A 24,337-nucleotide genomic window follows, 5' to 3' on the forward strand; every position below is an offset into this window, starting at 1 on the left:
CCCCCCCCCCCCCCCCCCCCAGCCGTGGCACTCACTCCAGCACATCTCGGTTGAACTGTTTCTGTCGGTTGCCCAGGAACTCGCCGATCATCTGCCTGCTGAGGCCCTTGCGCTGCAGCAGGAAGTGGGCCACCCCCACTGGCGTGTCAGGCACAAAGCCACGTTCGATGAGGTACTGGACGCCCTTCTCAGGCTTCCTGGGGATGGGATGAGAGAAAGGCTTAGCCCTGGGTGTCCCAGCCCCTCCTGGCTTGCCTCTCTCCTCCTTGGGTACCCTAAGTGCCCTATCCTGTTCCGCCCGGAGCCCGCAATATGGGGGAACCTGGGAGTGCCCAGACTGTGCACCGGGCGTGGGCTGGGACTGGGCCACTGGCAGGAGTGTGGGCACGGGTGCTGGAGCAGGGACCCTCCCCACCCCCCTACCACTCTGCACTGCCCTGTACTTCACAGCCAGGCAGACTGGAACCCCCTGCCCAGCATATGCTGGCCTGCCCTCCACCCACCGAGAGTAAACAGTCTCTAATAGGCGCTGAGCACTTACTCTGAACACCGATGTCCAAGCACCTACACATATTAACTTACTTCTCACACTCCCCCTGCCGGTCGGTACTCTTGTAACCTGGGCTGTTTAGGAGACTGACAGCCCTGTCACCTCACCAGGGGCCTCAACCACCCTTGTAAAGACTTCCTGAGTTTGAACAGAGTCAGGTGTCTGGAATGATCTGTGCGGTAAGCACCGTGGAAGGTTCTCGTGACTAGCTCCAACTTATGGGAGAGAAAGCAAAGGTGCAGCATTGACCCCTCCTGGGCAAAGGGAGTTTCCGGGAAGGGCTGGGCTGGCCCTGCAGGGCTGAGTGTGTCCACCTGCACTGGGAGCCATGGGGCCCTGGTGGGCTGTGGTGGAGGGAGCCCCCTCAGGGGCTGGGCAGGAGGCCCAGGACAGGCTTGGCTGACCTCACAGGGTGGTGTGACGGGGCCGCATGTGTGACCCTCGGAAAGCAGGTGTCCTCTGACAACCCCCGAGCCTCAGACGGGCCCGAGGAGCTGTGGAACCGCTGTGGTGTACCTGGCACCGTGCAGGGGTGAGGTCAGCAGGGCTACCCGCTAACTGGGAGCCGTCCCCTCCCTTGCTCCAGCAGGTAGAGATCCGTGTACTGCTGTCCCCCAGGAGCCTGGAAGGTGAGAGCCAGTGTCCACCTGTCCCCGTAAACCATGCAGCTCCTGGCTGACGGCAGCGTCCGGCAGATACTGTATTTCCACCTGCCAGCGAAAGCAAACTTCCTGCTGCAAGGTGACCTTGCTATTTTTACCCCAGGATGACCACACACCCTAACATCGCCTTCAGGAGTTTTGGCAGGGAGCAGCTGCTGGCCAGCTGGGCCCAGCACAGAAGTGGTGACAGAGTAGCATTGCTCCCCCACCCCTGGTGGGACCCCACCTCCACCCCCTGCCACATACCCCATTCCTCCCCATGACTCTGGTGTATCCAACCTAGAACTGCTCCCGTCCCAGGCCTCCCCAGCCACTCAGCTGCTCATGCTGTGGTCAGGGCAGGCCATGCTCCCTCACAGCCCTGCTCCACGCCAGCCCCTACAGGACCCCAGCCCTGTGGCAAGGGGTCACCGCGGCAAGCCCGCAGATGGGCTTTCTTTAGCTCATGCGACATTAGCGGAAAGAATTCTAGTTAGTCGCCAGCATTTAGAAATTGGGAGAGCTCAACACAGAATCCAGATTTCTGGCTTCTCTTGAAAAATCAGGCCGTCTGGCACTCCTGGGCCTGTGCTCCTGTGTGGCAATGACTGGAGAGCTGGGCTGGACCTCCTCGCTCAGGCACCCTGCATCAGCCACCCACCCTGGGGCCTGCCTGGTCCCTCCCCTGAATCCCCAATATGGGGCCCAGATCCAGGCCCAGCCTGCCAACATCACACAGCATGTCAGACTTCCAAGATTTGGTCTCCTCTACCCGGGGAGGAGCAGAATGCAGAGGGAAAGCAGAAGGCACTCTGGAGGGAGAGTCTTACAAGGGGCCAGGGGAATGCGGATTCTTCAAAGATTAAGGACAGAGAGTCTACTTTTCACTAGGCCCAGCTCAGGATGATAGCAGTGTACAGGGCTGGTCATGAATGAATGCCTAGCACAAAGGCAGGCTCTAACCCTTGGTCTCAAGGACAAAGGGACAGAATGATGGCAGGAGGGTGTAGGGAAGGTCTCCTGCGGGTGAATCAGAGGACTTCTCTGAGCAGGTGACATTGGGCACCTAAGTTATTAAGGAGCTTCCTAGGTGGAGGCAATAGTGCATGCAAAGGCCCTGAGGCAGCCATGGGTTTTGCAGGATTGAGGACCAGGAAGCTGCTTGAGGGTGGCTGAGAGTGGGGGCGTGAGGGGAGGGGCAGAAGAGCAGCACGGAGGGTGGGCCAGACCCCACAGCACTGTGCAGGCCACAGGGGGAATCTGGTTTTCCTCTGAGTGGGGTGAGAAGCCCCAGTATATTAAGAATAGGGCAATGATGGGATCTGATGTCCATGCTTGAGAAGCTCCCGCTGTCTGCTCTGTAAAGAGCCAGGCTAGGTCCAAAGTGGGAGCCCAGTGAGGAGGCTCCCACAGGCATCCAGACTACAGTGCAGGAGGTGGAGAGAGCCGCCAGTGTTCAGACACAGCTCAAGGGTAGAGATGACAATATTCGCTGGTGGATCTGACTTTGAACCCAACGGCCCCAGCTCCCAGTCTGAACCAAATGTGGGAGGGACTGATTCTACCTGGCAGGTTTCACAGTAATGTCGCAGTAGGAAGGAATCTGACTGGGCCTTGCGCAGGGACCAGGAGCTCGCTGAGCAACTGAGAGGGAAGATGTGGTGGCAGAAGGCATGGAAGGGAGCCGGGGTGGGGAGTGCGGGCCAGGCTGGGAGCTCCAGGGTCAGGATGAATGTGGCTATCCAAGGAAGCCTCTGGAGGGGCTGGGCCTGCAGCAACTTCCTTGACAGCACGTGGCCAGTGCACTGGGTACCTGCTGCTGTGAGTCCCCTGCCTGTCAGGACTGTGCTGGCCCCACCCTCCCTGGCAGTGCAGTGAGGCCCCCAGCGTGCTCCTGGGGGCCCTGCCAGGCGGTGGTCCTGGATCCACCTGCTCCCTCACACTGTTCCATGCTGACTGGAAGGGCGTGTGCCCACAGATCTTGCTAGGCGTCACACACAGTGACCTGCTGGGTGAAGGGGCACAGGCGGGATGAGTCATGAGTGCTGCCCTCCCACCTCCCCTTGTGGCAGTTAGGGGACCACGTGACATGCTTTGGCCAATGCTCTTCCTATGGGAGCTGCATGATCCCTTATGGCGATGGCGCCTTCTCTTGCCACAGGGAACCGGGAAGGACACCCCCGCTGTCTTGTCCCTGAGAGACTTGATGAACAGAGCCCCTGGCCAACCTATGATGGATGCCAGCGTGCCAGAGAAATTAACCTGTGCCGTGCCAGCATGTCAGAGCCCACCCAGACTGGCCGAGGAGGGCTAGTCCGGCCGTGGAAACTGGGTCACAGAGCGTCCACCCAAGCGCAGACACGGTGGTGGGGCTCTGTCTCCCTCCCCACCTGTGGCTTTACATTCCCTTCCTACAAGGGTACCGTGGGACTCCCGTCTGGAACCCCAGGCTCTAAAGACTGAAGAGGGCACAGACTGGGGCTCACCTGGCTCCTGACCCTTAGGTCCGGCAAGGGTCTGGCCCACACAGAGCATGCCCATCAAAGGAGGCACAAAACGTGCCTTGGAGAAGGGATGCCTTAGCCTGGGTCACCAGGACCCTATTTTAAAACCTTTTCAGGGCCTCCTAACCCCTGCAGGACAAGATCCGGTGCACACTCTTCCCCTTGAGTCACTTCTTCATTCATTCCACAAACATTTACTGAGTACCTGCTCTGGGCCAGGGGCTGTGCTAGCGTACCTGTGGTCCAAACAAAGTCCCCATCCTTGAAAAACGCCCTACCTGGAGCGCGATAAAGAAGGGAAACAACTCCCGGGATATAGAAATGCTCACAGCATAGGAGTCAAGGGCATGTCCTCTGGAGCCTGGAAGAGGGGGACCCGCTAGAAGGAGTGGCAGATGCAAAAGCCTTATTTGACTCGTAACTAAAAGGGGGCACAGAAAGGTCAAAGAACTTGGCTCTGGGTTACCAGGCGAGAGAAAGCATGTCGGGAGTGTCAACCCACTCCTCTGCTCCAAGAGGCCCCCCAAAGTTCCACTTCGCCCTCCCCACCATCACTGCTGCTGCAAATCCAGTTTATCCACCTGCTGAGCCGGCTTGCTTCTCCCAGGGCCCGGCGTCAATAGGTGCCGAGAGTGACAGCTATGCCATCCACACCTGACCTGCTGCTGCATTCTGGGCCCCACCAGAAAGGGCCCTCGAAAGGCATCAGCAGGACAGGCTGGAGCGGAAGAGTCCACAGCTTGGCCCTGCTGCCTGCCACCAGGCGGGGCCGGCTTTTCTCCACGTCAGCCGCTGATTCAGACTTGGCTGTGACAGGCGAGCACGCGCAGACCACACGGGTGACGTCTCTTACGTGCCATCTCCCGTCGCAGGGCTGCGAGCAGCCGGCGGTGACGCCACGCTTGCGGGACTCCACTGAGGGCAGTTACGAGGCTGGGCACCGCACTTAGGGGTCACCCACTTACTGGAACGCGAAGCTAAGTGCTTTGCAGGCTCTTTTCCCAGCAGCGGTCTGCAGGGCCAACAATGGGCTTCCCCTGTCGTTTCTAGTTGCTGGAGCAGCTGAAGAGAAGTGGGAGTGGGCAGCTGTCCACACCTCCCGGCTCGGCGTCTAGGCCATTTGGATGGCCCTCGGATGTCCCACCCCACCCGCTCTTCCCCCTCACCCCCAGCCTGCCCAGTCAGAGCTCGGAATCCTGCTGACCACAGCGAGCAGTGCGGTGTGAGCTGGCAGGAGCCAAAGAGAGAGGAGAACCTCTTTCCCCTGGGGTTGCCGTGAGGCTGGACCGTGAGCCCAGGACTTCTGGCAGGCCTCCCGCCCTGGTGGGGTAGAGGACGACTCTGGGGAAAACGGCTGAGAGTCGCCCAACGGCTTTTCAGGTCCAGAACCAGTAAGGCCTCTTTGCTTAAACCAGTTTGATTGGGTTCCTGGCACTTGGAATGGAGAACGGCCCTGACTCACGGACACCAAAGCAAAGGTCTGTTTGCCTACGGTACCCCGGGGATACTCTGCGGTCAGGAGGCCGCGCCATCCCCGTGACTGGTCTCAGCTGGCCACAGGGACAGGTTCGGTACTCAGACAGCTCTTGCACACCTGTAAGCGCCCTCCGCTCCGGCAACGCAGGCTCAAATGCCTCCAGCGTCCTACCAGGAAGTGACCACCTGCCATCCGCTCGCATGCTTCCAGGACCAGCAAGCGCACCACCGCCTTTTCAGACTGTATTTCGTCCAGCTCTGATCTTTACGAAGTTCTTCCTGATGCCGGGAACCCAGGCTGAGTGGGGCTCGCACTTATTACAGAGAGAGGAGGAGGAAGTGCCCTCCAGTGTGGCTGTATGCCCTGTGGGGCCTGCTTTGCCACTGTTTTCTTGCCCGAGGGACTCAGCATAAGCCCCCCCATCCTCGGGACAGGGCTAGGGACCTCCAGGGCTGTGAGGGCAGCGAGGGCCATGGGCTGGATGGGTAGCTCATGTTCAGGGTAGTGGGACCCTGACCTTCCTCTTAGCAGCTCAAGGTGCTCCTAGATGAGCCAGTCATTTAAACTGTCAGCACTACCAGCAACGGTGAACAGCGCACTGGAACCCTGCAGCACGTCCGGCTCTGTGGCCTCGGGCGAGAGCTGACTTCTCTGAGCCCTGGCTCCCCAGAGCCAAGCGTCACAGGTTCGCTGCGACAGTTCAGGGAGGTGATGCACACGAAGTGCTGTGCACGCTGCCTGGGACCTATACGTATACAGGCTGGCTGTCGTCGTGCTTAGCTTCATTAATCCCAAGAGACACGTCGCTCGTGAGGAGCACGCGGGTGGGGCTAGCAGATCGGAAGCCCGCCTCCAGCCCTGCTGCTTACTGAGAGAGCCGGACCCGGCTCTGCACCCTCGGAGCCCACTCCCCACGCAGGCAGAGTGCGGCTGAGCGCCCGTGGATGCAGGCAGGGTGAAATCTCAGAGCATCCCAGACTCCCGCCAGGGCTCTCCGCCTCCCGCAGCGGCTCCAGGGGGCAGCAGGCGTGCAGAAAGAACAGGCAGGGTGGCAGCTTGGCAGGCCCCAGGGGCCGGGCATGGGGTGGAGGGGAGGCCTGCCTCCAAGTGCCAGGCCCTGGGCTGGAAGGGACCTCAGAGGCCCCTGTCAACAGCTCCCAGCCCGAGCAAGAGTCGGGGCACACCAAGTGGTTGTTGAGGCCCTCCTTACATGCTCCTCAGAAGCCAGGCGCTCACTCCCTCACGAGGCCCCTGTTTTATCACAGGGCAGCTCTGGGGATGAGAACACTCAGAAGTGGGAGAGGTCTGGTCCACCCGTGACGAAGGCGGCCTCTGTACAGTCACCAGGGCTCTTGCCGGAGTGAGAGGGGCATGGCAGAGGGGAGACCAACACAGTGAGGCCTGTACCCGTGAGCATGTGTGTGGAGCACAGCCACAGGGGACCACATCAGGGCCATGGGGGTAGGGACTCCAGCTCCTGCCACGGTGATGGCCCAAGGACCACCACTGCTGGGCTGTGTGGCCTCCCATGAGTGGCGTGGCTTCGCCTCCTGAACTCTCAGTTTACATCCACGGCCCAATGAGCTGGTGGGGGTGCACAGGGCTACACACATAGAAGTTCCCACACTGCATTCTAAGAGGATGCTATTCAGGAGCCGGGTGGTGGGGGGGTGTGAGTTCCAACCTGCCCCCCCGACTAGCGGTGTGACCTCAGGCAAGTGACCCTCTTGGAACCTCCGTTCACCCATCTGTACAGTGGGGTTGACAACAGAATCCCTTTCCCACAGAGGAACGGGATTTAAAACACGACAGGCGCATAGAAGAGTGTCTGGCCCATTCTAAGCACATGTCACTGTTAGCCACTGTCATTCTCTATGACTGCTCGGTCTACCAAACCTCCTGTTGGGTCCTCCTAAAGCCTGAGTTCCTAGAAGCCCCCTCCCCTTTGCTCTGGGCACAGGAGCCCCAGCTTCCACCCATAAGCACCTCCTTGACGGCAGCCTCCAGGCAAGGCTCTTGGTTCCACTATGTAATCATCACTAGACCCTGGGAGGCAGAGACCTTGTGCCCATTTTCCAGGTGTCGCCCGCAAGGCTCAGAGAGTGCAGGGAGTTGCCAAGTCCCTGCAGCTGGGATGTGGCAGAACTGGGGCTGAAACCCTCCCTCCTCTAGCTCCTGGACCCCCATCCTCCCTCCAGCGCTGTGAGCTGAATGAGTGGCCCAGGGCTTGCGAAGGGCAGGTGCTCGGAGGAACAGCTGGATGTCAGGCAGACTGCTGCCTCCTCCAGGATGCCCCTCCGGCCAAGTGGCCTCGCGTTCCAGGGTCTCTTCCTCCCCGACCACAGGCTCACTTGCCCACTTTGGGTGCATCATTCAGATCCGCCATGTACCCCTTTGGGGGGCTGGGGTTCTGTGTCGGGAAAGCTTACTACTGGGAGGGGGTGGGCCTGGGGCAGTCAGGGGTACGGGCAAGGGTCGGGGGCTGGGAGACAAGTGACCCACAGGGAGAGAGGGGAGCAGAGGTAGGCAGTGGTGAAGAGGAACCTTCTGGGGAGGAACCCCAGCCTTGGGCTGCTCAGTGTCCACTAGCATCTTCTGCCCTCCCTCAGCTGGCAGCTCCAGGGAAAACTGGTCACATTGCTGGGAGGCTCCGTGGTGGGGGGGGGGGGTATGCCAGTGGGCATATATCTGTGGAAGGGCCTTATGAGCTGAAAAGCTCAATCTGTGTAAGAAAGGTGTTCAACTGTTTAAATAACACGATTTTGGAAAAGTGGTTTCTCCAATACGACAACCTCTGGAGGTAGGAAACTGAGGCTCGGCGGCGGTGAAGGCTGAGAGGGAGGAAGCCCAATGCTCCGTAACACACTCTCACAGCCCTGGAGCCTCCCTGGTGGGCAAGGGGAATGCTTCACATGGAGGCCATGGGCTCCTGCCATTGGGGGCCAGCCCCACTGCCCTCCCCCACACCCCGCATGGACAGAGACTTGCTGCTGACTGTCCCTCAGCGCTCTAGAGCGGGGCTGTCCACAAGCACGTTCTGCGGGGACAGAACTGTCCTAGATCTGTGCTCCCAGGCACATAGCCACGTGTGGTTAGTGAGCTGCACCGTGGCCAGCGCACCAGAGGGACTGGATTCATGTTAAATTTTAGTTAACTTTAATTTCGATCGCCACCAGTGGCCGGACCTCAATGCTGTTAAAGCACAAGTTCCCCCAAGTTATTCTCTGAGTTGAAGGCAATGCTGGTGAAAATTCAGCCAGGATCGCTCATGGGGCTTAATGCGAGACTCCCAAAATTCACATCGAAGAGTACCTGCCCAAAATAGCCGAGACAATTTTTAAAAAGAACCAGAGAGGGGTTTTGTCCTAACAAGAAAAAAACCCATGAAACCCAAAGTCTGATACTTGCACAGAAATGGACAGGTCCTCTAACCATGAACGCGGATTTTTTCTGTTCCCTGATCTGTTCCAGGCCCCTAAAACACTGCCTGGTATAAGTAGCAGGTGCTCAATGAATATCTGTTGAATGAGTGAAAAGATCATGAGTGCAAATATCAACAGATATCAAATATCTGTTGAATGAGTGAAAAGATTCATGTAGGAATTAGATGGAACTTGAAGTCAATGGAGAAGGGACAGACTGTTCAATAAATTGCTTGGAAACAACTGGCTAATCTATACAGAATAATAATAGGGCGCGCTGGGGTGGCTCAGTCCATTGAGCATCCTACTCTTGATTTCAGCTCAGGTCATGATCCCAGGGTCATGGGATTGATCTCTGCATCAGGCTCTGCACTGAACGTGGAACCTGCTTGGGATTCTCTCTCTCTCTCTCTCTCTCTCTCTCTCCCTCTGCCCCTCTACCTTGCATATGTGCACGTGCTCTCTCTTAAAAAAAAAAAAAAAATTGGACCCCTCACCTTGCATGGTTCCCTGAAACAAATTTCAGCTTAAAGTCCTAAAGGGCATACAAACATCCTGAAGAAAATATTTTAAAACTATATTTATGATGCGGGGCAAAGCCCCTTTTAAAATAAAACATGAAAAGCCAAAGAAATGAAACAATACTCGTTAATTTAGCTAATTAAAATTAAAACCTTACTGTACAGCACACTGGATTGTATATTTGCTAGTTGCTAAGAGAGTAGATCTTAAACGTTCTCATCACAAGAAAAAAGTTGTAACTACGTGTGGTGAGGGATGTTAACGCATTGTGGTCATTTTGCAATATACGTAAAAATCGAAATCATTACATTGTGCATCTGAAACTGATGTTATATGTCAATTTATCTCAATTTAAGAAACACAAAAAATAAAAAAAACTTTTGTTAGATGAAAGAGCACAAAGTTAAAAGACAGAACCGAGAACCACTGAACTGCACACTTTTTATAAGGGTGAATTTTATGGTGTGTGAATTATATCTCAAAAGAAAAATTAGAAAGAGGACAAGTGACAGAAAATGTTTGTAATTACAAAGGATCAGTATCCATGATAAATAAAGAACTACTAGTAAATCAACATGACAAAAACTGAGCAAAAAACATGAACTAGAGTGTATTATGCTAAGCAACATAAGTCAGGCAGAGAAAGACAGATGTCGTATGATTTCACTCATATGTGTAAGAAACACAACAGATGAACACAGGGGAAGAGAAGGAAAAATAAGATAAAAACAGAGAGGGACGCAAACCATAAGAGACTCTTAAATACAGAGAACAAACTGAGGGTTGCTGTGGGGTGTGTGTGTTGGGGGGATGGGCTAAATGGGTGATGGGCATTAGGGAGGGCACTTGCTGGGATGAGCACTGGGTGTCATAGTTAAGTGATGAATCACTGGGTTCTACTTCTGAAAGCAATACTACACTGTGTGTTAAACAACTTGAATTTAAATAAATACATATAAAAATATATATATAAACTGCGGGCACCCAGCTAGTTTAGCAGAGCATGCAACTCTTGATCTCGGGGTTCTAAGTTTGAGCCCCATGTTGGGTGTAAAGATTACTTAAAAAAAATCTAAAAAAAATATATATAAACTGGCATTTTATAGAAGAGAAAATACAAATGGCTAAGACACATACAGATGCAAAGCTAGAAAACGCAAAGTAAAACGACCAAGAGAGAATTATTTCTACCCTCTGATTGGGGGTGGGGAGACAACACGGACTGTTGCCAAGCATGCGGGAGCAAGATGACCTTTCGGATCCAGCAGCAGAGAGAGGAAATGGGCAGAGCCCCCTTTTAAAGAGTAAGTTGGCAGCTCCTATTTCAATGGAGAACGTTCCTACCTAAGCCCCCATGATACCGCCTTTAGCTAGCTTCCCTGCAGACGCCCTTGGGAGTGTATGCTAAGAACAGATCTACACTCCTCGTCATAGGTGGTTGGTAATCATGAAGAAGAAGTAGGAACGACTGGCCGGATCGGTGATGTGAATAGCCACACCAGGACCCACTACACAGCAGTGAGCAGGAGGGAGGTGGCCATGCACACGGACGGGGGAGATCTCCCAACAGCAAGCTGTGCGGCGATATCCTAGTAGAGGACGTCCACAACTCCAGGCCCCAGATGATGTCAGGAAGGCCGCAGCAACTGTGGCTAACACTTGGATACGACTTACTCTGTGCCAGGCGCTGCTCTGAGCACTTTACACACCCGCTCGCGTACAACTCACACCCTGCGAGGTGGATGCTACTGGGCCCAGCCCCACCGTACAGAAGAGAGGCCAGTCTGAGCCCGGGCAGGCTGTCTGCAGTTCCTAAGAGCACACACACCCACGCACGGAATAAAGATCTGGGGGGAGAGGCTCCGAAATGACAAGAGCCAAAGGGAATGCCATCCTAACTGGAAGGCTTTCATTTTCCGTCGGGAACATATTCCCGTGCCGCACACCTAACTCAAAACAGAGCTAATCTACACAGACCAACACTGGTCGGTTGAGGGACTTTCTTCTGCACTCCACCTGCTGATGCAGCTCGGACCCCCACCCTCAGGACGTCTCTGGCAGTTTGCCAGTCCAAGAGGTCGGCTTGGACACTAGGCGAGCCCCAGGTCATTCCAGCCTCCCCCAGGAGGGCACGGGCCTGGGTCTGGAAGCTGGCCTGTGCCCAGGAGCAGGTGGGAACGCATTTTCCGGACAGAGCTCAGGGTGGGCTCAGCAGGATATGGCCCTTCCTGCTAGTGCGCTGCTCCAGCCATGGTTCGTGCAGTGGTGAGGCTGTCCTCACGTGCCGCGAGCCACGGGCTGATGGGAGTCTCAGGAGAGAGCACCCTGGCAGATAGGAGGTGTCTGAGACTCTTAGTTCTTAGCTGAGTGAGGACCAGTGACCCAGAGACCTCTGGCTGCTCCCATGTAAATGTCCCGTTCCTTATACCCACCCTGTGGGTCGAGGCCTACTGAACCCCCAAGACAGAGCAGCACTTCCATTTGTGCCAGGGATGGCTCAAAAGTGGCCCCAAGTCTCCCTAAATCTAGAAGAGGGCACAGGGAAGAGTAGAGGGCATGTGTCCATAACCACCGGGCAGTCTGGCCACATCCCCAAGTTGGAGAGGTCAGTGCCAGGCTGACGTCTGATGACCCCCAATCCCAGAGGCCCCGGGGCTGGAAACGATGTGAAATATGAGGTTGAATAACCAGAGCCCGCCAGCGTCTCCTCCTAGGGAGTAGTCACAGCTCCCCTCCCCTTCCGCTTGCTATTTTTGGCCGGGCTAAGAATAGCCTGCTTTAAATACCCTTCTCCCTCTTTAAATCTGCTCTCAGGACTGCCCCCACAGCACCTTTCTAGAACTCCTGGCGGGTAGTGGCCACTCAACAGACCCAATTCACACATCTCCCACAGGACCTTGCTGAGATTTCTGCTAGAACCGGGTTTATCTGTGTCCTTCCTCCCCGACGCACGCCTCCGAGCCCAGCCTGCACCTGCCCTGGGAGATCTTGCTCAGACACGGACACCATCATGCCCTCGCCCAAAGACCTTCGTGCCCCTTGTCACCCAGAGAATAAAATCCAACCCCCCGAGCCTGGTATTCATGGCCAGGTGCAGCGTTTCACAGCACATCAGCCTGTACGTTCATGTTTCCAGAGAACCTACTGTATGCTGGGGGCTGTTCTAGGTGCCAACAGGGCCCTGAACTCCTGTCCCCATGTTGCTCTATCAGAGAAACGCTTCATTTGGCTGCGGCTCTGCCTGTGAGCCTCTGCTCTCCCCACGACAGGGTCCTCGGGGGCCGGGGGGGGGGGGCCGGGCCCACCGCTCACCGGGCACCAGTCTCCTCTATGACAGCATCGGCTATGCCAGGTGCTGCTGTAGGTGCCATTAGCGCAGTGTCATGGCCTCACGCGTGCTCATTTTTAAACCACAGGTGTGTGCAAAGGCCCCGGGGCACGAGAGGAAGGCCTGCCCCACGCTCCCGCGGGGCTGGCAGGCACTCACTTGTTGAAGAGATTGAGGCCAATGCGATAGTGCCTCTTGCGGATGACGTCGTTGCTGAAGGCCGGGGAGTCCCAGCTGTTGCGGGTCTCCTTGTGGTAGGTCTGCTTGCTGAGCGTCTGCTCCCGCAGGCTGTCACGGGACGACGATTCAGAGCTGCAGTTGATGGTGTCGTTGGAGTTGGATGTGCTGTTGATGCTGTCGTTGTCCCCGTCCGAGTAGTCAGACTCGGACCTGCTCTGCCTGTTGGCCGAGCCGTTGATGGCCAGGTGGCTGTCCAGGGGCCGGGGGGGCCGGGGCCGCAACTCGGGCTCCTCCCGGGGAAGGCTCTTCGGGGGGCAGCCCAGGGGGCCGTGCTTGGGGCTGCCCTGTGGCCCGCCCAGGCCGCGTTCGTAGGCGCTCTGCCTCTTGAGCGAGCCGCGGTCTGAGCGGTCGCTGAGGTCCACGGAGCTGTCGCTGGGCGGCTCGATGGTGAGCAGCGGGAGGTGCTCCACGCGCAGCCGCTGCTCTTGCCGCTCGAGCGACGGCGTGCTCCGGCAGCTCGTGTCCGTGTCCCCCTTGTCGTCTTTGTGGGCCAGCGCCCAGTAGTCCTGCGAGGCGCCCCCGGCTCGCAGCCGCGGGTCCGACTCGGCGCTGGGCGGCCGGTGCCCGGCCTGTGAGAGGGGCAGTGGGGGCGACAGCTCCTCCTCATCGATGTACAGGGTGACATCGCTGTACGAGGCCGTCATCTCGTCCAGTTTGTGGTGGTCAGCGCCGTGCAGGGCCGGCTTGGGCTCGGCATCCCGGGCCCGCCCCGTGTCGGCAGGGGGCGCCTCCCCCGAGTGCAGGCTGCGGCAGTGGAGGGCGTCGTCGATGGACTCTGCCAGCGATTTCACCTGCCGGGAGAAGGCGTCCTCCAGCTCCGTGATGGCGTCCGCGAAGTCGCTGGATGGGGCGGGAGACTTGAGGGCGGGAGGCTCGCCGAGGTCGCCGCGCTCCGACGGCACCAGGGCCCCCAGCTGCGAGCCATCGTCCGTCACCGAGACCTGCTTCCCCTCGAAGTAGGAGCTGTGCACCTTCTCAGGACCCTCGAAGGAGAACTGCATCCTCATGTTGGACAGCACGATACGGCGCGACATGCGGTTCTCCGACATGGAGCTGCGCAGGCGCTCGAAGTTCTTGTTCATCTGGTACTGGCGGAAGGCCGTCTGGATGGTGCGGGCCGCATGGCGCGTCACAAGGCGGCCTCCATACTTGCGTTCTAGCATCTCCACCTGGAAGGGGAGAGGACAGGATGGTGAGGACAGCCCCGCGCGCTGGCACATCGCCTTGCCCACCCATGCTCCTGCTGGCGCCCAGCCCCGTGGCAGCACCATGTGGAGAGAGAGGCCTGGGCACATCCCAAAGTTGGTTCCGGCAACCACGGAGGCGAGTTGGTGAAGGTGGGCAAAACGGGGGTTCCCAGGCTAAATAAAATGGAGCAGCACCACGTGAACGCAAGATGTTCCCTGCGGGACTTCTCAGAACCTTTAAAAGGTGGCGAGTTCCCAAATTTCTTTGGCCACAGAAACCTTTGGCCCTAGTGCATCTTGCGGGCCTGTGGTTTAATGAAACTTGGGAGATGCTGGGAGACGTGAAGGCAGCCCCTGCAGAGAGGAGGGACCCATGGCACGAGAAGGTTAAGAGACCCGCCAAAGATGTCAGTGAGATCCTGGACGCTGAGCAGGGGCTGCAGGCTTTTGGCCTTATTTCTTCTCTACAGCAGACAATGTGCTCTTACTAGCTGGGGGCAGGTGTGTGTGTGTGTGTGTGTGTGTGTGTGTGTGTGTGTGTGTGAGACTGAGCTGCAGGGAGGCCTGAGAGAATCACCTTACTGAGGCACAGACTTCGAGGCCAGATGCCCACGCTGCAATCCCACCCCGCCCTCGTTAGCTGTGTTACTCTGCATAAGCCTTGAAGCCGTGCCCTTCCCCAGTTTCCGCATCTATAAAGTAGGGGACAGACTCAGACCCACGTTGTAGGATCACGGCGAGCACCTGATGACATAGATGCTAGAAGGCCCCTGACGGCATTCCTGGAAGGTGTTTACAATTTAGGGGGTCCCCAAGGCCCCTCACTAGACAGATGGGGAAGCTAAGGCCCAGAGAAGACACTGAGCACATGGCTGGAGGCCTCCAGACTCCAGAGCGAGTCCGGAACCATGTGTCCTGCTCATCCCTCTCCTTGATGAGGCACGGAGACGGGGCAAGGCGGCAGGCAGGTAGCACTGCCTGGGACTCCCCCATGTGACCCACGAGCCTCCCAAAGCCCTGAGGCTCATGCCAGCGCTCAGTGACCAAGGACAGCCCAAGGGCTGCTCCCCACGCCTTGTTCCTGAGTAGGAGCCCGCTCTGTAGGAATCAAAGAGAACTCAAGACAAGGAACTGGTTTCTCGGCCAAGCCAGGGCTTTTGGGGTGCTGGGCACAGGGGGTACCTGATGTGGGGCCAAGAGAGGTCTCAGGTCCTCAGGAGTGAGGCACATGTGCACCACACCCTGCTTGTCTAGACCCCACCTGCCTACTCTGTGCCCGGTATCACACCAAAGCTGGTGGCAGAGAGAGATAAGGTCCCTGCCCTCAAGAAGCAAACAGCCTGTCCAGGGGAACAGACACACACGCACCTAACTGAAATAGAACCAGACGTTCAGCAAATCCAGGCTATGGCCCGAGTCAGGGGAGAGGGTCACTCAGAGCCGCGGTGGGGCGGGCCAGGAACAGAGGGCTTGGAGCTTCACGCACATCAGTGCAGGTCCTGGACCCCTCACTTCCTGGCTCTGGGATGTCAGCTCCCCCCGAAAACCGAACGTGCCAGCTCTCTGGGGCCCACAGGCAAGGGAGCAGCAGGCTGGGCAGAACGGCTCCCTTCAGAGGAGAGGAGCGTGGAGTGTGTGTGTGTGTGTGTGTGTGTGTGTGTGGTGGGGGGGGTGGATCAAAATGACTTTTCTGGGCCCAGAGTCAGCCAGGGTGGGTCTGTTTTTTCTCCTGCCCTGAAGTTACTGAACACCATCCAAAGAGATGACCTCACTTCCACATCTGTAAGCAGACTTTGTTTTCTTGGGGTTTTGAGTGGGGCTGTGAAAGCCAATGGAGCCGATAAAGGGCCCAAGGCTGAGCTCTAGGGAGCCGTCTCTTCGCCGTCCATGGCTTGTGTTGTGGGTCCCCTCATGTCACCTTTGGGGGTGGGGTCATGATGGCAGTGCCACCAGCTCAGATCCAGGGTTCACTTCAGGGCTCTCTCTCCCCTGCTGACTTTGGACCTCAGAATCCAAGTAGCAACCCTGCTTGCCTGAGACCGGCTCCCCAGATCTGGGGGAGGGGTCAGGGGAAAGAAGAGGGACTTTCGGAAGGCAGAAATGGGCTCTGTTTTTGTCATCAAAGCCCCTCTCGGTCCAGGACACATGCTGGCCCAGGCCTGCTCTTACGCATTGCCTAGACTCCCCCGGTCATTGTTCCGTCTGGGCCAGAACTGACTCAAGGCCCAGTCTGAAAGTTTATTGGGGTACAGGGGAGGGAATCCAATCTGTACGTGCTCACCTGCTATACATCACCCTCGCCCAATACTCACATGACATCCAGTCTGCAGAGGGGCTCTGGGACTCCCCACTTCTCGGAGGACAGAGGCTCTGGGAGGTGAGGTGGAGCTGACCCGTAGCGGGGGCTCTCCCGGCAAGCCCTCACTCTCCCTTTAAAAGGACACTTCTCAACATTGGGGGAGGGATGGGGAACAGAGAGGAAACGCCCTTCCACAAAGCAGACCTACCACCTCTTGATGACTCAGGACTCTTGTTCTCATTGATAGGAAACCGCCAGAAGGTACAGAGGCCCTGAAGCCAGAGGGCTCCCTTCACTAAGCGGGACCCCGTGTTACCCTATTTCCCTACCCTACCCTACCCTGCTTCCATCCGGTAGCTCCCATGTAATCTGTCCTATTCCCACTCTAGCTAGGATTGCCAGGAAGTCAACAGCTCAGACACCCTCTCACCTTTCCACCACCTCTTCCTTGCCATCCTTTCTACCACTGCTGTTCTGCCTCAGGGCCTTTGCGCCTGCAGTTACCGCTTCCTGGAAGGCCCCTTCCTCAGACACTCCATTCTAATGCCAGCCTGGGGAGGCCTTCCTCACCACCCTTATCCAATGCTGGCGCCTCCCACAGTCACTCCATTTCTTCCCCCTATTTTATAATCTCTGGGGTTTGTATCACGTTCCGGAATTAAACTGTCTTTATTGCTAACTTGTCTGCGGATCCATCTTCTGGACCACAGTGTCAGCTCAAGAGCTGGGGCCTCGCCCTGTCCACTGTCGACTTCCCAGCACCCAGCACGGTGTGTGGCACACGATGGGCTTTTGGTTAACATGCGTGAGATGAAAATGAACAGCCATGGCCACGGTAAGACCAGATGAAGCAGACGATTATTTATTTCCACGGGCCTCTCTTAGGTCTTCAACTTCCTTACTTCTACTTCAATGGTTCTGTTGGGGGTCTTTTACTATCAACTGTTTCTGATCCACTTTGGATCTGGGTGGAACTGATAAACGGAACAGAGGTGGTCCTCCCCTGTTGTGGGCCTGGCTACGGGGCCAAGTGACACAGGGGATGGGGGGCTATTTGCTATCAGGCCCTGGCCACTGGCCAGGCTCCCTGTCTCCCAACTCACAGGCAGAAGGCTGAAGAGAACGAGGGCTGAGCAAGTAGGACTGTCCAAAGCCGCAGGGTGGAACCGAGAACAGGGAGAGGAGGGGCCTGTAGGGGATTCTGGGGGTGGGGGATAGGGAAGATCCGCCCTGGGCAGTACCTGCATTGCTCCTCCGAGCCAGTTGCCACACCGGGCCCAGACCTCTGCTCTGTAAAAGACACGTGGGAAGACTAGGAGGCAAATGGAGGGCAGCAAGGCGAGGGGTCGATGTGGCCACCCAGGACTCACAAGGAGATGGCCCAAGGAACTCCCAGAAGCTAGGGGAAGCCGGCCAGACAAGTTGGGCCTTGCACATTTGCATAGCTGCTTGCTGCAGCCTCGGGTTCTTGCCATCAGTTTCACACGAGAATTCTTATTAAAGTACCTACTACGTGCCTGCTCTTGAAGCGAGAGCTCTCTGGCCCTGGCCCCCGCCCACCACCCAGCCAGGACAGGCCTCTCCCCTCGACCCCAAGCAGCTGTCTTTACTTCTCCCTGGAGCCCAGCCACGGGGGCGGGCCGTGCGCCCACCTCATTCTGCACACAGGTGCCAACCTCACGGTGGGTCTGGGCCAAGGCCCCTGCCTTGGGAGGAAGTGAGCCCTCAGTGAGGTCGTTTCCCACGAGAACACAGAGTTGTAAACCGAAAGGGATATAATAAGCAACCTCGCCCGCTGGCTGTGGATGGGCTTGGTGTTCTTTTCAGAGCCTGTGCTATTTATGTTGTAAACTGACCTCCCGCCCTTCTCCGCAGGGACTCCTCCCCAGGGCTACCTAAGGCTCAGCCCTCTCCTGGGACCGCAAACCCTCAGTGTCTGGCCACCTAACCTGTGTGCATGGCCATGAGGACTGTGAGTGGGGGAGAGGCGAAGTCCTGACACTCCAGTGCCCTCACTCTGAGAGCCTCCACGGGTCGGGAGGAGCAGGAAGGGCAGCCTGGGCCAACGCAAAGGTCACAGTCGTAGCGCGCGTGCGCATAACCATGCTTCCATCTGTGGGAGAGCACAGGACGCCGGTGTCCGAGAGCCGAGACTCCTGCTGCCCAAGGCAGTCCCAGCAAAGGGCCGCGCGTCGTCCTCCAGGCAGAGCAGCCCGGCTGCCTGTCCCTGCGTGGTGGGTCCCGCCTACCTGCTTGTCCTGCAGGTCCGAGGAGAGCTCATAGCTCTCAGAGAGTGACCGCGAGCGCTTGATGGCCTCCTCCTCGGCCTGCTTGCGCAGGATGGAGGTCGAGTGCTGCAGCTTGGGCCTCCGTGTGCGCTGCTGTTGCCCTGGCGGGCCCGCGTACAGCCCATAGGCTCCCACCGACGTGTGCTCGTAGTGGTCCGGGCTCAGGCTGGAACCGGGCGCTAGGGGGCCCTGGTAGGCCGACGGGCTGTCCAGGGACGTGCCGGTCTCGCTGCTGGGGGCCTCGCCCTCCACGCTGCAGGGGACAGAGAGAGGAGAGAGGCCTCCTGTGAGTGGGAGACAAGACCCCAGGGCCTGACAGGGAGCCAGGAGCTGGGAGGGGGCTGCAGCCAAGGGGCAGCCCCCCTGCGTCCCCTGCAACACCATTTAAGCATCCAACACACTTTAGTGATTGATTTTGCTTATTGTCCATCTCCTACATGAGCGTGTCAGCTCGTGAGGACAGAGGTTTGACCCACTACACGCAGTGATGAACCCCAGTGCCCAGAGTGGGGCCTGGCACACAGTAGGTGGTCAGTGAATATTTACTGACCCCCTAAATGACTCCGGTCACCTTCTCTGCCTCAATCCCACCACATGGATTGAGTCAACTATGGATTTTTGTACTTTTTGTTCTTATTTTTTTAAATAAAAATTAACAAAAGTGACTCTTCTCTCCACACCTACTTGGGCATCAGGCACTGTGACATTTGTTATGGGCTGAATCGTGTTCCCGCCCAGAATTTATATCTTGAAGTCCTAACCCCAGCACTTGAGAATGTGTGTTAAGAGACGGGATCTTCAAAGAGGTAGTTAAGTTACAGTGAGGTCTATTAGGGTCCTAATCCAACACGACTGGTGTCCTTCTCAGAGGAGATTAGGAGCCAGACACGCACAGAGGGACGACCATGTGAGGACACAAGGAGAAGGTGGCCACCAAGGAGAGAGAGACCTTAATGACACTAACATACAGGACTTCCGGCCTCCCTCCGGAACAGTGAGAAAACAAATGTTACCATTTATTTATAAATACCAGTCTGTGGTTGTTATGGCAAGCTTGGAAATGAATACAGTGTCATACATATATTTTCTCTAAATCTTTTTTTTTTTTAATTTTTTTTAATGTGTTTATTTATTTTTGAGACACAGAGAAACAGAGCATGAGCAGGGGAGGGGCAGAGAGAGAGAGACACACAGAATCTGAAGCAGGCTCCAGGCTCTGAGCTGCCAGCACAGAGCCCGACGCGGGGCTCGAACTCACAGACTGTGCGATCGTGACCTGAGCTGAAGTTGGACGGTTAACCAACTGAACCACCCAGGCGCCCCATATTTTTTCTAAATCTTAAAACCAGTCTGCAAAGAATTATTAACTCACCGTTTCCAGGTGGGGAAACTGAGGCCCACAGAAGTACGGGTACCTGCCTGTGGTTGCACAGGTAGTGAGTGGGTGAGTCCAGGGGTCAGCACCCAAGTTGGCTGGATTCCAAGCCCGGGCACACCCCTCCACCTCACCACCCCTCATCCCTCTCAACATTCCAAGCACCAGACTGTGGGGACAGAGAGGGAGTGGCTCATCCCAAATTCGTGAACTCAGAAAACAGACATTGGTTCCTTCTGCAGACTACCTTTCAGCATAGGACAAGGAGACAAGGTTGTTTCTCACACGGCTTCCGGTAGCCTCTCTGGTCAAGCCTTGCCATTTCCCTGTCCCTGCAAGACATCAGTCAACCTTTGAAGGCTCTCTGATCCCTGGGTCCAGGGCAGGGGTCTCTCTGGAAGGGGCCCAGCAGAGAGAAGGGAATACAGCACCCCCTCTCAGGCTGCAGTCCTTCCTCAGGGATCCTGTCTTCAGACCAAAGGGAGCACCCCACACGCAACATCCCTGGGACCAAATGGTCTTCCCCCGCCCAGCTCTGCTACATTGTCCCCACACATCACAGGGCCTGGCAGGGCTCCCTGCCAGTATAGAAGGTGACTGTTCACGGACTCCTGGGGGTGACAGACTCGGAGTAGGGGCCGAGGGAAACAGCCTGCCCTTTGGTTCCAGTTCTGCCCCGAGCCAGGGATGGGCTGCAAATCCCTGCACTTGCTTTCCAACTTGTAGGTCAAGAATAGTACAGGACTTCCGCTCCACCAACTGGCTCTGGCCTCCGGGGACATGCGGTGGGTGTCCTGTGACAAAGGACATCCCATCCTGCTCCCCAGAGGCTAAAGTGTGGCAAAGGTCCTTCCTTGGGGAAGAGGTCTGGGTACTTTGCCTTGATGTTGCTGTAAATCAGGGAGGGTCATCCTTCACTTCCAGGCCTGCCTCCCCATCCATTATCAACGTGGATGGACTAGACCCTCTTAAGGTATCAGAGGAATATCACCCTTCAAGACTCCTGACGTCACAGTTACCCAACGGCTGTTTCCTCTGGGCCCCATTTGTGTGCGCTGGGTGGGGGAGAAGGGTGGGATCTAACAAAAGTTAAAATTCCCCTATTCTATTGACATAGCTTTGAACAGTGCCTCACAATAAATACTCGGTGCCTTGACCAATAGTTGCATGGAAGAGAGAAGGAATCCCCCTATTAGACTCGTAGGTGGTCGATCCCCAGCTTATAGGCGAGCAAGCCTATCCACGGACAGATGAGCCAGAGCGCCTGCCTTTGCTCTGGCCCCCACACGCCTCCCTGACTTGCCCTTTTCGTGCAGCCTCCGAGCGCCTCGCAAGGAAGTATTTCTACACATACATCCCCCCTACTGGAAATGCTTCGTTCGGGGGCAGAGTCTGTTTTTCCGAGCAAGAGGCTGACAGGAGACAAAATCTCATCCTCGAGGACAAGCAGCCGGAGCCCTGCTTATAAGGTTTTAAAAGAGTCTTCACAACCCCGGGTTTCCAGAAACACGGGGAGACCGAAGGGGCGGGCTCTCTGCAGGTCCCCAGAGCAGGAAGCCCTTCTGTGCCTCACGGTGGCTCCGTCAGGGAGGGGTGGGCCTTGACACGCCCCAGGATAAGGCAGTGGCCACCTCTCGTGTCTGCGGGGGATTCAACCCTTTCCCTGGGCCTTGCTCACCGGGCCTCAAAGCAACGGTGAACAGGCAAAGGGGCGTTCTTCCTGGCAGCAGTGGCGATGAGTCTGTGAATGTGAGAGGCTGTCTTCATTCCCCGGTTGGCTGTGGTTTGGGGCCGAGGAAAGAGAAGCAGGCGACAAGCCTCTGGACTCAAGGGCCGTATGTGGCTCAGTAGCCGGGGAAGGGCCTGGCTGCCTTGAAGGCTGGGGGCAGGGGCAGGATGTCTGTGAGTGGTGACCTGACAGGGATGCGGCACTTCCTGGGGCTATGCCAGCCCAGGATCCTTGCTCTGGGCATTACCTGGCTCCCAACTGTCTTAAGGCAGCAGGTTCCAGAACATGCTCAGGAGAGAGGGCCAAGCCTCCCCTCACAGCCAAGGGAAGGGGTCTGACGGTCACTCGCAGCCTTTCTCTTCACCATGAGGCAGCTGCAGCCTCCCCCCCATCAGCCCTACCTTCCGTACACACCCAGGCTCTGCTCCCTTCTCAGCAGATGGTCCAGGCCACCATCACTGCTCCCTGGATTATCACAACAGCCTCCTCGGTGGTCTCCCTGCCTCTCTTCTCCCCATGGCTGCCACAGTGACTCTGATAAAACATAAGATCAAGTGCTTCCCTTGGTCCCCATTACACTTAGAAGACGCTGTCCTTGCAATGTCCTTGAAGGCCTGACCTCAGCTGCTCTCATCTTAGCTCCTCTCCTTGCTCATTCTGACTTCCTGATTCATGGACTTCCTCTCTGCTCAAAGGGGTCAGGTATCCTCCTGCCTCAGGGCCTTTGCACTGGCTGTTCTCTCTGCCTGGAACACTCTCCCCCAGATCTCTGCTAGCACCAGATTTAAAAATCATAGCTCTCTCTCCACTCCCACCCCCAGATTACTGGCCCTTTCTTCTCTTTTGTTTTTTCCTTTGGTGACAATCATTACTTCAAAACACACTGTATAATGCATTTATCTTGTTTTTTGGTTTGTTGTCTGTCTCGGACATCAGTGTATAAGCTGTAAGAGAGTGGGGACAATTTGTCTGTTTTGCTTGCTCATGTTCCCCAAATGCCAACCCACGTGCCCAGGTAACAGTGCTCAGTAAATACTTGCCAAAGGAGAGAAGGCATTTCCCCATGCCTGCTGGGAGCCAGGTCCTGGAACACAGTTTCTCACATCATTCCTGCCAGACATCCTGGGTGCCCCAAACCAAACTCATGCTCTTTCTCCACCGTCACACAGTGACACGAGTCAGGGTCCTGGGTGTCGTCATCACGTCAGGCCCTCCCCCACAGCCAACCCCCACCCCCGCCCCATTCAATCTGTCACCAAGTCCTGCTGAATCTACCTGAATGGTATCCTCTCGACTCGTGCAATGTGGCAATGCTTCCACGGCACCAAAATCAAAACCAACCTCAGACCATCCTGGTAAGAAAAGAATTGGCCAGGCCATCCTACCGCAACCAGCATGGCCCCACAACCGACAATGTCCTCTGATACATAAGTGAGCACTGCGTGAAAGTACGTCTGCAGCTCAAGAACCCACCCTGAGCCCGAGGACGATCAGAAGCCACACACTACTCGACACGAAAAGAGACTCCTTTCTTAATCTGAGCCGAACAGCTGGTGAACAGAAAGGTAACTTTTCTTCAAGTGAAAATGCCCCATGGTGACGAGTGTGGCCAATAGCCACTCTCAGAACGTCTAAGTTGGTATATAAGTTTTTCAGAGTGCTAGATGGAAACAGCTATCAAATTCCACTTGACCATCCTCTGTTGGAACCTGTAAAGCTACTTTACTTATAGCAATGCCCTGAAACTCACGGGCCCCTCGGTTCTGGTTAGTACTCAGCTCTACCCCTAGTTCCTTCCTGGGGGAGGAGGAGGGTTGTCCAGTGTGAACAGAACAGTCATCCTCTCCCTCCCCACAGCAGGTTGCCCTAGGGACGGAGACCTTTGCTTTATGTGACGGCCACACTTGACACAGCAGGGATTTGGGGGTCAGGGAACCATCAGGCCCAGCCCCTGGCCTCCATCCTCTGCTGCCCCAACCCCCTCTTCCCTCTCCTGCCTCCTGCACCAGCAGCCCACCCTGCACACCATTTCTTTGCTACGGTGATTTCTGCACCAGAGCACAACATCTCACCACCCAGGTCAGCTGCCTTTGGGAAGCTTCTGCTACAACCTGCGTCCATCAGCCAGGCCTGAACACCCTGGAGTGGGTCCTCAACTGCACAATGGCATCCGGGATCTCTCCTAGACACCTGGGTCATATGCAAATCAAGGAGTGGGGCTGGCACCTATTCCAAGTGGCTGACAGTCCCTGGCAGTTTAGAATTTCTGGAACATTCTACGACAGTTAGGAGGCTGCTGCCTAGCACTCTCAGAAGGTGCTCCTGGTCTGGTAATCCCTCTCCTAGAGATTCACGCTAAGGAAATGAGCGAATCTGCAAAGCGGTAAATGCAAGGAATTTCACTGCAGTGCTGTTTCTAATTATAAAAGTTTGGAAATAATCTAAATGCCCGTCAACAAGGGATTGATTTAAATTACTTATATATCCATATAATGGAAACAATGTCAAGCTCTGGGGAAGATCCTGGTTTGATGGCTGTTCTTATGAAAAAAGACAAGGTTTGTCTGGCCCACCATGAGCTTAACATGAGCTGATGCAGTGACACAGCTGGGAAGCCAGTCGCTAACATGAATATAAAGCCAGAAGCAAAAGCAGCCTGGCTGTCCACTACAGGTGTCAGATCACAGCAGAGGACCGCGTCTGGGCACAAACCGCTTCTCCTCGTTTGTCTGTGGCAGACATTGCTAATTGATCACAGATTCCCTCCTGCAGATC

General features: G+C 56.4%; 1 protein-coding gene across 7 annotated transcripts in view; it reads right to left on the bottom strand.

Moving 5' to 3' along the window:
* IQSEC1 (IQ motif and Sec7 domain ArfGEF 1) overlaps positions 1-24,337 on the bottom strand; it is a 171,937-nt gene that overhangs the window by 28,209 nt on the left and 119,391 nt on the right. For all 7 annotated transcript variants that reach the window (XM_040463738.1, XM_040463739.1, XM_040463741.1 and 4 more), the window contains exons 2-4: positions 18,420-18,711; positions 12,604-13,853; positions 36-197 (exon numbers count right to left, since the gene is read on the bottom strand). In XM_040463738.1, the coding sequence (XP_040319672.1) occupies positions 36-197; positions 12,604-13,853; positions 18,420-18,711 (1,704 nt within the window). The remainder of the gene's footprint in view (positions 1-35; positions 198-12,603; positions 13,854-18,419; positions 18,712-24,337) is intronic.

The sequence above is a fragment of the Herpailurus yagouaroundi genome, unplaced genomic scaffold (assembly GCF_014898765.1).
Source record: "Herpailurus yagouaroundi ecotype Mexico unplaced genomic scaffold, PumYag 419, whole genome shotgun sequence".
Classification (NCBI taxonomy): Eukaryota; Metazoa; Chordata; class Mammalia; order Carnivora; family Felidae; genus Herpailurus; species Herpailurus yagouaroundi.